Source organism: Ammodytes marinus (genome assembly GCF_949987685.1).
Source record: "Ammodytes marinus genome assembly, chromosome: 21".
NCBI classification, from domain to species: domain Eukaryota; kingdom Metazoa; phylum Chordata; class Actinopteri; order Uranoscopiformes; family Ammodytidae; genus Ammodytes; species Ammodytes marinus.
In genome coordinates, this window is record NC_137225.1 from 711,266 (window position 1) to 724,039 (window position 12,774).

At 39.9% G+C, this 12,774-nt stretch overlaps 1 protein-coding gene across 1 annotated transcript in view; it reads right to left on the reverse strand.

Annotated features, from left to right (window-relative positions):
• Positions 1-12,774, reverse strand: part of cubn (cubilin (intrinsic factor-cobalamin receptor)) — a gene marked incomplete at both ends in the record, with an annotated part of 365,190 nt that overhangs the window by 279,717 nt on the left and 72,699 nt on the right. The window contains 5 exons of the mRNA XM_080049812.1: positions 1,971-2,101; positions 2,235-2,460; positions 5,633-5,798; positions 6,809-6,984; positions 7,808-7,964. Of these exons, the coding sequence (XP_079905938.1) occupies positions 1,971-2,101; positions 2,235-2,460; positions 5,633-5,798; positions 6,809-6,984; positions 7,808-7,964 (856 nt within the window). The remainder of the gene's footprint in view (positions 1-1,970; positions 2,102-2,234; positions 2,461-5,632; positions 5,799-6,808; positions 6,985-7,807; positions 7,965-12,774) is intronic.

The window sequence follows — 12,774 nt, forward strand, 5'->3', positions numbered from 1 at the left end:
ATGCAAAACCTTAAAATCTGTAACATTTAATTTTTCAGCCCTACCCCCCTTGTGTTATGAGCATTCCTACAATTACACTGTATTAAGCTTTTTCTAATATGATTGCAACAGTACTGTATTAATTTACATTTTGTGGCTAAAACTGATCCCTTGACTAAATTGCTATGATTATAAAAAGAATGAAAATGTAACTGTCAAAGTGGTTATCCTACTGGCGTATTAGGGCCACAGTGAAAACCAAAGTTTAAAGTTGTTTTTTTGTCAAGGAACATATCTATTCATTTTGAAAGGTTAAATCAACTTCATCAAACTACAGGCATGGATTTTGCCTTCCATGAATTAAATAATCAAACTAGGCAGCTAGGCAATGTTCCTTCAGTGATCTTTCTCAAATTGTTTACACATGTCACGTTTATGTCAGTCCCCTTAGGCTGCATTGCAGATTTGGTGAGGATACATTACAAATCCACAAAGTAGATGTCACGTGATGGTATTTTACTTTATGCAAATTAGGTAAAAAGCGTCATGGCTATCGGAGTCATGGGGTGAGGGGCATGGCCTTTACGACATTGGGTTTTTTAAGATAAATGGTTTTGTTGGGGGCGCCCTTAGCTCAGTCGGTAGGGCGTCCCCCCCATGGGCCTCGGCCAGCAGCGGACCCGGGTTCGATTCCAGCCCACGGTCGTTCTCTGCATGTCACTCCCCACTCTGCCCCATTTCAACTCTGTCTATACACCATCAATAAAGCATAAAAATGCCCAAAAAAAATCAAATCTTTGTAAATGGTTTTGTTTATGTTACTTCACGTGTTATGCAAATATTCACCAAGTTTTATGAAGACAGGACTTATGGCCAACGAGTAATTGTCAATTAGCTACTAAGCCCCGCCCCTGCAAAGACGTTTTGGTCTATAGCGGCCATATTTGCCAATCTATCTTGCAAATCTTCAAGACAAATGTGTATCTTAGGCCCAGTTTATGCAAATTAGTTTAAAATCCATCATGGCGGACATACATGGATCTATTGATCATGGAGTCCTATTTGCAGAGCACCCTTTTCGCCAGTGTACCTGTTTGAGAAATTTCAAGTAAATCGGACATACTGCATGAGGGAGGGGGCCTGTGTCAAACTTTGCAACCTAAGCTTAATAACAGCACCACCATGTAGAGGATTGTCTAGATAAGTAATACCACACTTCCGACGGCCGAGCCGCACATTTTGATGTATTTTGTTTCTGTGACCAATGTTGCGGGACGCATGCCCTCGTTATTCTATACAGTACGATGACAGTGGATTCAGCAAGGAAATAATTCTGATTTAAGCCCAGAATCACCCATCATTCTTATTATGAGCGTCAAAACGTCGAAGAAACATTGCCATAAACTGGGCTATATGCTATTTTCTACAGAATAGTCTAGTTGATAAGTATGCTATTGCTTGATAGCTTTTGTGCATCAGGAACTTCCAGTCAAAGATCAATTTGATCACATTTCATTCCCAAAGAGGCCCCAATAAGCCATTGAATTATCCAGCTATCTATGACTTCATATTATTAGCTTTTTCAACATACAGGTTAATGTAAAATGCACACATTTGGTAAATAGGACATGGAAAAACACAGTCAGGAAGATTTGTTATATTACTTAAAAAATGCTCATAGTACATGTCCTAACGCAAGCAGTTAAACCCTGTTTGTCATCACACCTCATCATGTCAGAATTCTTACTTGTGTATTGCAATATTCCTAAGTTATTAGGTTTATCAGACAAAAAAAAGTTCACATGAGCATCTAATGCAATTCTTTCAAGCAATAAGTTGCTTGATGTCCATTTTCCATTGTTAAATCTTTGACTGGAATCTTAGCTTTTGAGTTTTAATCTTGTTTGTGTTTATATTCAAGGTTAATTAACAGTATATGCTCTCACTTACCTAAAAATTTAAAGAAAATGTATGTTGAATCTATTGTTTACCTGTGGTGGCGTTGATAGAGACATAGCTGGCAGAGAATCCCTCTTTGACTAAACTTGAGTCAGAAACAAACAGCAAGGTCAGCAGGCTGTCAGTACTGGTGATGGATGGAGGCACTGAACGCCCACAGTACCTGTACATACAAAGCACCAAAATCTATACAAAAAATAAAAGACCCTCTATATACATGACTGATTTGAAAAATTATGAAAAATATCTGACTGTGAATGTGTACAGCCAGACATGTGTATCAATGTATCATGTACCTGCCAATTTTGGTACCGGTCTGCACGGTCCCATTGTCGTACACCTCAAGGTAGTCGAAGTTACAGTTCACATGCGACTCCAGGTTGAATGAGTCAAACGACAGCCGAACTAGGTTGCCTGGCGTAACACTGATGTACCAGGTACAGTTTGCACCATGGGGGTAGTTGTTGGGGTGGCCAGGGCTTGTGATTGTGCCTGAAGGGCTGGTCACGGTGTCACCACAGCCTAAAAAAAAAGAAAAAGAAAACTTGTCAACTTTAGAGAACAGTAGACTTTTGAACATTACCGTATTTTCCACACTATAAGCCTCACTGTGTAATGATCTGGGAGGGGGAGGGACCAAGGGGTGTCTGAAAGTTATCCTTGGAGGGATAACCACTAAATCACAGAAGTGACCACAGGGAAGGGGAGAAAACAACAAAAATGCACAGGGGCTGTAAAGGCCCACACAGGCTACCTTTTAATATAGCAAACTAAAGCAAGAACAAAACCACCGCTGCCAAGCAGCTGAACGGATAGACCAAAGTAAAGCAGTCGACTTTGCAACACTAAACACAGAGAGCACTCAGAGCCAACCTCTCACTAACTCTGAAGGTGAGACAATGAGCAGTACAGAGCACTGGGGTCTCAGGGCAGATATAACCTCCTCACACCTGGGCTCAATCAGCCAATCAGTGCCACACACACCTGATTGCAGTGAGTGAATCAGTCACCATTCTCACGGAGGCGAAAGATTCTGTGCCCTCACAGGGCTGAAATCTTCTGTGTCCTCACACACTGGACTATAAGCTGCAGGTGTTTTAATGTTTAATTACCATATGTAAGAGTTTGTGCACAGAGGGGATTGTCGGGAAAGAGATGGCTGCTTGAGGAAGCTCCCATTTATTAACATTTCAACAAACACGTTGCATATTTGCATAACGTATTCAAGTGTTACCATTTAGTGCAATAGTAGCTACAGAACATATACTGTGCTGTGTAATTATCATATTATTAGCCGCACCGTTATATAAGCCGCAGGGTCGAAAAATGGGGAAAAAGGCGCGGCTTATAGTCCGAAAATTACGGTACTTTGATCAAAGTTTTCAGCAAGTTTAAAGTTTAAAAGCACAAGAAAATGACTAAATATAAGTACTTTTGTAGATTCTTAGCATTAATGGCAAGTGGAACACAGAATGTGAGCTAGTATGATCCTCTCAAAGCGTTTCATGATCACTCGAGTGAGGGTGACTGGGCGGTAGTCAATTTGGGTTATTACAGCAGACATTTTGGGCACAGGCACGATTGTGTTGGATTGAGGTCAGGTGGGGTCTGCAGCTTCCTGTAGGGAATCTCTGATGCCTTTTTTCAAGTTCTCCTGGCAGTACTGTAGGCTGGCATGCCCCCAACCTGTAGGCGGCATCTCTCATCCTGAGCAGATACCTCAACCAGGGTTTCTGATTTGGAAACACCCTGATTGGTTTGATGGTCAGTATTTCCTCTGCGCAGAAGTTTATATAATCCAAGACAACAGAGGTGTACTCCTCCAAGTCAGAGCCCTGCAAGAAAACCTCCCATTCTGTGCTCCCAAAGCAGTCCTGCAGGGATGCAGGGGCCTCCTCACTCTATACCTGCACAGTCTCTATAGTTGATCTGGTTGTGCACAGTACAAGTCTGTAAGATGGAGTCATTATTACAGAGATGTGATCTGACAAGCAAAGGTGTAGAGATGGTGCAGCTTTGTATGCTACTGAGATGTTGGAATATACCTGGTCCAGAATATTATTGCCTCTAGTCAGGAAGTTAACTTTCTTATGGACCTTGGCATGATTAAAGTCACGGCCCTCTCTGGCTGTGCATTTAGTTGGTTGTCAAAAGAGCTATGCAGTTTTTCTTGAGCTAGCTAACGGCCCTCACACACATCCTGCGTCTACCTCTGGAGTTACCTCGGACTTTTCTCGGACACACATGCAACGTCTCAGCAGCTGCTGCTGCTGCTGCAGCGCTGCTTCTAAAAGCCCTATCTTTCTACATAGAGTTTTCATAGATAATTCCCATTAAAAATTAAGTTATTTCATGTCATCTATGATGCATATGATTTATATTGAGTCTGGACAGTAATCCGTGCGCCCCATTGCCATTTTTTTTCTTTTTTTTGCCATATTTTCGCTTGTTGGAAGTTTTATTTTGAAGGGGACACACCAGGAAATGGTGAAACTACAGCGAAAGCTGGCAGTATGAAGTCAGAGTATTTCAAAAATCACTTTACTGATTTATACGGGAGAGAGAGAGGGGGGTGTGGTCGGGGAAGAAGAAGGCTGTAGACACAGATAGAGCAACGGAAAACTGTTGCGCTCATCATGATCTTTTTTATTTCTTTACTATATTGGATCTCTATATGTGTCATTTATCCAAAAATGAAATGCCAGAACTAATTGAAAATTAGGTTTTAAATCCCTCGGATTTTGATTGCACAATTAAATCGTGAAATAAAGGGATTATTCGCGTATACGACTGAGGGATGTTTTATTTTGAAATAAACACACCGGGTAAACGTGTAACTAGAGTGAATGCTGCTGGTATGACTGTCAGCAGAGTATTTCTCTATCAGTTAAAGCACAGAGACGCGAGAGAGACGCGCTGCTCTCAGAAAAAAAATAGGCGAGCCTCCTGAGGTGAAGGGGAGCGTCGCTGCAGACGTGCCTCCGACGCGCCTCAGCAGTGCGTCTGAGGTTGGATGTGTGCTCGCTCTACGTTGATTTCACAGTCTGTGACAAAAAGTCAGACGCAGACGCGCAGTAGAGGTAGGATGTGTGTGGGGGCCGTTAGCGTTCACGTGTGTTGGGGATGTAAACAGCTGTGATGAGGACATAGCAGACAGTACCCTCGGTAAATAGAAAGGCCTGCATTTTAACGCCAGATTTAGACCTCCAACTATCACCAAACACGGCAGAACATAGAATGTTAAACATTCTGTGTAACACAACTGAACTGTACAGCCTTTAATCAATCATTCATTAATTTGACCCTGGGTGGGTGTTTGTGGTTTAGTGGTTAAAGTGTCCCCCCCATAGAGGCTTAGTCCTCTTCACAACAGACCCGGATTAGAATCCTGCCCGGGTCGTTTTCTGCATGACATCCCCTCTTTGCCCCCATTTTACCATTTTACCCAGAGCTGCAACAGAGCAGGGAAACAGTACAGCCTAACTAGAGGAAGCTCACGCACTGACTAAAGTGTAACTTCTCAGATGAGCGGAGAAGGACCGGAGCCTCAACTGGTGGAATTCAGCCTGCTAGAGAAAGAAATGGACATGGGATTTTTAGGTGTTTTTATTCTTGTTATGGCCAAGTCTGAAAGCCGTACTATGCAGTATATTCCTTAAAAAACAAAGTATAGAGTCACAAAAAAAAATCTCACCCTCCAAGGCAGAGTCATAGGTTGCTTCAAAGCCATGGTTGCTGACGGAGGAGTCGGTCTTAAAGTGGATGTACATAGATCTGTCAGTGGACTGAAGCCTTGGGGGAAACTCAGCACCACAAAATGTCCCCAGCAGAGGAGAGCTAGACGTAGAGCCATCCCTGACCTGGTAGACCAAGGAAACATGCACAATTATGATCGATTCGCTAACCCCTTCTCTGTCCATCAATCTACTATATAAACCACACATATAAAAAACAAGTACAAGAAAATTACATCATGTGTGATGTTGCTTAACATAAATGCAACCAGATAAACATACAAGACAAAAAAATACATATACATGAAAATACACTGATATACTATGCTTGGCAGATAAAAAGAATGACTTCATCTTCCTCTACATTGTCCTCTAGCATCTTCCCCTCTAGCATCTTTATTAACAATATATAAGGTAATACCTTCCCTCTTGAGATTGAGAACCATCAAAGTGAAAACCTTTGACATTATTATGAAGTATAAGATATTGGAAACACTCAAGTAAGTAACAACTAAATAGTTAAAGGCCTACTTCACCGGTTTGAATATGAATGTGTATTGAATTCTGAGATCCTATGTAGTATAAATGTGCGAAAAAAATTGAAATCGGTTCATCCTAGCCTTAGAAAAGGCAGAAAGAGAAATATAGGGTTAAAAAAAAACTTACTTTGTAAATATTACTGTGATGTCTTTTACTGTGACATCACAGTAATATTTAAAAAGTAAGTTTTTTTTAACCCTATATTTCTCTTTCTGTGATGTCACGAGAAAGAGAAATATAGGGTTAAAAAAACACTCTTTCTGCCTTTTCTCAGGCTAGGATGAACCGATTTTTATTTTTTTTGCACATTTATACTACATAGGATCTCAGAATTCAATACACCTTCATATTCAAACCGGTGAAGTAGGCCTTTAAGCATATTAACAATAAAGTACACATTTTTAATATTTTGTGTCAAACATTTTAATATTGTTATCATCATACCACCCCCAACAATTAAAACAACATAAGAGGAAGAATAAGAATGGAGGCTATACAATTTGAAAGTTTAATATTGCTAAAAAATACTGGTTGTTTCAAGTCCACTCCATATTTATGTCCAAAGGTTTGAACAGTTTGGTTTAACATTCATTTACCTCAACAAAGTCAAACCGGCAGGAGCCTCCCTCAACATCAAAAGAAATGAAGTTGAGTGTGACCACATAGCCCTCTGGCTGGTTAATGACCCATTCACAGTCCTTGTTATGGGGATATGCGTTGGGATGGTACGGAGAGCGTAACTGTCCGCTCCCAGACAAAGTACCTCCACAACCTGGAGAGAGGGAGGGTTAATGGTTAATGGAATTGACAGTATGGATTCAAGTCTGCCTGGATCTGGGATAATTTCTTCACTTAGGCCCAATCATGTGTAGGGGCATTCTGACAGGCATTAATGGTTAGGGCTAAGGGGCTGTAGAGCCCTCAAACTTATTGAAAATGTCGGCTTTGAATCGGACTGCTGATGATGTAGTGGTCTTGTAGTGGTGTACCATTTCACAGGGGAATATATCACCCCCTACACCTAGACACTCTTTCGAGGGGCCAGGGAAAAATAATCAGGATTCGGCCTTATATTTACAGGTATTCCTCCCTTTTCCTATTGAATATTTCATGTTTTTCTGACACAAAAATTGATAACTTTGTCAAGTCCAATCCAAATTCTTGAAAATATCTGCATTTCAATGTCAAATATATAAAGATTATCTATGATCTCATAACTTTCAGTAGCATGTATGGTAACAGCCAAAGCTGGCCAGCAATGAGTGAAAAAGGAACGATGAAACAACATTTAATGTAGCATAAAAAAAAGATAAATAGTATACAAGTTAGTACCTAGCCATAACCCAATGCTGTAATATCAGGCAAATATTTCAAGTCATTTGAGAGCACCAAAACAAAAATCCGCTAGGAATGTATAGGACAGGTTTCACAGACAAGGCTTAAGTCCTGTCCAAGACTAACTCAAATGAATCACACAGATTTGCATACGTTATTTGTCTTTCATCCTTAGACCTGTAGTGGCATGGTTGGATCTTAAAGCCATTGTATGGTGATGTGATCAGGAGGATGGTGTGTGTTAATGTTTGGAATCTCACCAACAGTGTAGACAGCCCTGAAACCAGCCCGGCTGACTGAGCTGTCCGACCTGAATCGAATCCAAAGGAAGTTGGAGGATGAGAGAACAGGGAGTGGCAGGGTGTCCCCACAGTACTTTCCTATCAGAGGATCAGTCTCCATTCTGCCATCACGAACCTGGAAAGAAAGGGGGAAGAAGAACAGAAAAGAGAAGTATGGAAGAGGCAGCCTTATTGTCTCAATAAAAACTATGAAAGAAAATATAATAACAGAAACAAGACTAAAATTAAATAAAAAGTAGGAAGCAATGTATCTCCATGATTGTTAACAATTTCGCAGTTTTAACTTTGTGCTTCCTGCTTCTCTCCACCCCAGAATGTCTGTCCAATGAATGAATGACCTCAGATCGCGTGTGGTTTTGCTTCGTAATGCTGGTTCACTTGCAAAAGGGGCAATATGAAAGTGGACCACACCAAACAAAAACAATCTAAATTCTATTTGGTCTGGACCTAAGCAAGTGAACTAGCGGACTCCCAGTGTGAATACACCCTTAGTCTGCAGAACTGAGTGACAAATATATGGAAGTATATCTGTGTCATCGGATTTTGAAAATAAAAAGCCATTGAATTTTAAGCACTGAATATTTATGCCTTAAAATAACGTATCTGAATTTTTTTGTCCTGACGTACATGTTTAATAATATATTTCATGTGATTAAGAGATTGATGACGTTATGATAAGATATTTTTCTTCTCGCGGAGAATGTAACAGCCTTTAGCCCATCTGTTAGGCAGACAAATCATCCATTGTAGTTCAGGCAGTGGTTTAATGTAAATTCCCTATGTGCTGTTTATTGTCTTAAAGGTGAAGTAAGCGGTTTATTTATATTAATATAAGTGTTAAATCGCTCTTTATTCATACAGTAATCACTTACACGATGTGCACGTTTCATAAAGCCAATCTCTTAGTCAGCTGCTCTGCATGTAATAAGTAATTAAACTTTATGTAGTATCCCGAAATTTTATCCAATCACAAGAGAGAAGCGAGGGTACTGGTAACTGCAGTAACTGACAGGAAGTTAGCTAAAAGAACCATTCCGCTTACAGCTCCTTTAAATGGGAGAACAGTCTTTTGAATGACAAGTGTTATTGTGGTTTAAAGCCAAAGTATTAGGTTTGACATTCTTTTTATATTACATGGGAACAGAACAGTATTAAATTGCACTGTGAAAAATGTGAAATAGCTTTAAAACCACCAGCAAATAAGCTGAAAACAGGCACTTACATTTTTATAAAAGGAGTTGTGTATTTTAATGTGAATTAAGAGTGGAGAGAAGTGATACATGTGAGCCTCACTTTTTATTGCACTTTTTATGTTTTATTTGTAACAAGATAACCTACAATGGGACAATTGACATTTTAACAGACACTTTAACCAGGGAAGAGTTTATATTTATATGTGATACTTGTGTTAATTGTGAATTAAAGAGACGGATTTTGGAAGATGTACACAAAGCTTTGTTGCTTCATTCATCTACTTATGTACCTGCTTTTCAGAATCGGCTCTCAAGATCAAATTTTTACCACTGTCCTTGGGACCGGTAACATTAACCTACAAGTTTATTAATGTTCAGAATATTCCTGCATCATAACCACTTTTACTAGAAGAGAAATGTGTAGAAAGTAAGAATGTCTCTAAATACCTTGTTGGGCTGCTCACTTAAAGGACTGATTTTTAATTTCAGTTTTGTTTAGAATAATTCAATTATTGTTATCATACAAGTTTATTAATGTTCAGAATATTCTATATTTAAAAAAAAATTAAATTTAAATTTCAGGCGGAAAGACAATTTTTGTTTTTTTACCATGACATTTAAAAATAACACCTTTGGGAGCTGTTATCACGATATTGTCATACCGCGATACCATGAAACCGTGGTATTTTTGCTTAAGGTTATCATACCGTCAGAATATCATACCGGCTCATGCCCAAGAACTAGATAAGACCGTGGAGTCGGTCGAAACGCACAGAGTTCCTCCAAGGGTTCTTAGTTCCTATTTAAAGTCCCTGCAGTGGAATAGGGGCTTTGATAAAGTTGGCCTCTAGGGTGCCCTCACTGAGGAGAAAACATGATGCAGTGTCATACAGGCTACCTTAGATGCTACAAAATGAGTTATGTGTTCCTCCGAATGGTTAAATGTTTCCCTGTTTATTTTTATTACATAGGTATTTTAGTTATACTTTAAAAATGAGTGACATGGGGGGCGCCCTTAGCTCAGTTGGTAGGGCGTCCCCCCCATGGGCCTCGGCCAGCAGCGGACCCGGGTTCGATTCCAGCCCGCGGTTGTTCTCTGCATGTCACTCCCCTCTCTGCCCCATTTCAACTCTAACCCTAACCCTGTCTCTACACTATCAATAAAGCATAAAATGAGTGACATTATATAATTTTTTTAATGCTAAAAACGTTTTTTACAACAGTTTCACCATAAAAGGATTATGACTTTTCAGAGACTAGTGCCTCACCACATGCTGTTGCTGCTCCATATTTTTTTTAGCCTCTGGAAATTAGCTGCATAAAACTGATAACGTTTTTTCCAGCTTTATCAGGTACGATAAAGCTGGAAAAAACATTGCCAGGGAATGCAGTCTAGGAAACATATGTGATACATATTTACAATAGTGTAAATTTCTATGCTAAGATAATGGGCTACCGTATTCTTTCAAAGGTTTTTTTATTCAACAAAAGATTTGCGAAGCAATTACAGTACAATGATTAAGTTTTTTCCCCTTTTTTCTTCCCCCGAACACACCCCGCCCATATCCCACCCCCACACCCAACTACAAACAATCCTGCATCAAAAAATCAGCACAAAAAACAATACACAATGTTATAAATGACATAAACGAAATACACGCTACAAGAAACAAAAATAAACAATCAATATGAAAAAAAAAACATAAAGAAATAAAATTAAATCAAATAAAAGAGGGGAGGAGGTAGCTACTCTTCTATTGTTGTTGTTGGTTTTTTAAAATAATTTAGGAAGGGGCTCCAAATTCTGTCAAATTTATTCTCGGATCCCTGGGTAGTATAACGTATTTTCTCTAAATTCATACATGACATTAATGTCTCTAATCCAATGTGAGTGGGAAGGAGGAGCAGGATCTTTCCACTTGAGTAAGATAACCCTACGAGCAAGTAAAGAGGTGAAGGCCAGTACCTTCAGCTTCACTTTAGGCAAGCCCGGATTTGGAGCAATGCCAAAAATTGCAGTGAAAGGGTTCGGCTCAATTTGATGCTGAAGTACTTCAGAAATTGTTTGAAAAACTGATGTCCAGAACTCAGTCAAGGTGGGACACAACCAGTACATGTGAAAGAGTGATGCCGGTGCGCTCTTACAGCTATCACAGGTCGGGTCTACATCGGGGAACATACGAGCTAATTTAGTTTTAGATATGTGGATACGATGTACTACTTTAAATTGCACAAGAGCATGTCGGGCGCACATGGAGGTAGAGTGTATCCGATCCAGGACTGAATCCCACATGTGATCTGTGAAGGCAGAACCTAGGTCCTGCTCCCACAGAGTTCTTATAACTGCTAATGAGGGGCTATGCAACTTCGAAATAAGGTTGAAAAACACAGAAATTGAGCCTTTTAATGTGGGGTTTACAGAAAGAAACAGATCGACATGATTGGCTGGCGGTTTATAAGGGAATTGGGGAATTAACTTCTGCGTAAAATGCCTGATTTGCAGAAATCGGAAAAAATTAGTCTTTTCGATACCAAAATGTTTGGTCAATTGAGAAAAACTAGCAAATAGATCATTAATAAATAAATCACCGATGCATTTTAAGCCTTTTTTATGCCAGATCTTGAATGCACCATCCACCGTCGAGGGAGTAAACAAATGATTAGCTGCAATTGGGCTGAAAAGTGAAAAATTCTGCATTCCAAAATTCTTCCTAAATTGGGTCCAAATTCGAATGGAGTGCTTAATCACGGGACTACTGTTGGGAATAGCCGAAGAGAGTGGAAGTGCGGCGCTTAAGAGGGCAGGTAGAGACAATGGGCTAATAGCGCTGGACTCCATTGTTACCCAGACTGGGGCTGAGTCGTCAAGGTGAAAATGCACCCAATACACTAAAGAACGGATATTAGCAGCCCAGTAATAGTATTGGAAATTAGGGAGGGCCATTCCACCTGTTTGTTTGGGTCTTTGAAGAAAAGCTTTCCGTAACCGAGGGTGTTTACCATTCCAAATATAATTTATCATTAAAGAGTCAAGGGCCTGAAAAAAGGATTTGGGGAGAAAGATGGGGAGACATTGGAATAGATATAGGAACTTTGGGAGTAATATCATTTTAATTGAATTTATTCTACCTATGAGAGAGAAAGCCAGAGGAGACCACTTCGATAATATTTGCTTCGCCTGATCCAATAATTTGAGGAAGTTCGATTTAAATAGGTTTAATTTTTCTGGTAAAACATACCCCAAGGTAACTCAGATGATCTGTCACCACTTTGAGTGGGAGAGCTGTATAATCAAGTTTAAGAGCTTCTTTATTAATCGGAAAGAGTTCGCTCTTACTCAAGTTAAGTTTATAGCCAGAAAACTGACTAAAGACCTCCAACACAGAAAGTGCCTCCGGTAAAGAGGTGGCTGGCTTGGCGACAAACAAAAGTAAGTCATTGGCGTATAATGATACCTTATGTTCAATTCCTCCTCTCCATATCCATAATCATTTGTTACCGCGAATGGCAATCGCAAGTGGTTCGAATGCAATAGCAAAAAGGAGCGGGCTCAGAGGACAACCCTGCCGGGTCCCACGGTGCAGATCAAAACTACTTGAGTAACGGCTGTTTGTTAATACTGAGGCAGAAGGGCATGCATATAATAATTTAACCCAAGAAGTGAAAACAGGACCCAAACCGAATTTTTCAAGGGTGAAAAACAAATAATTCCATTCTACTCTATCAAATGCT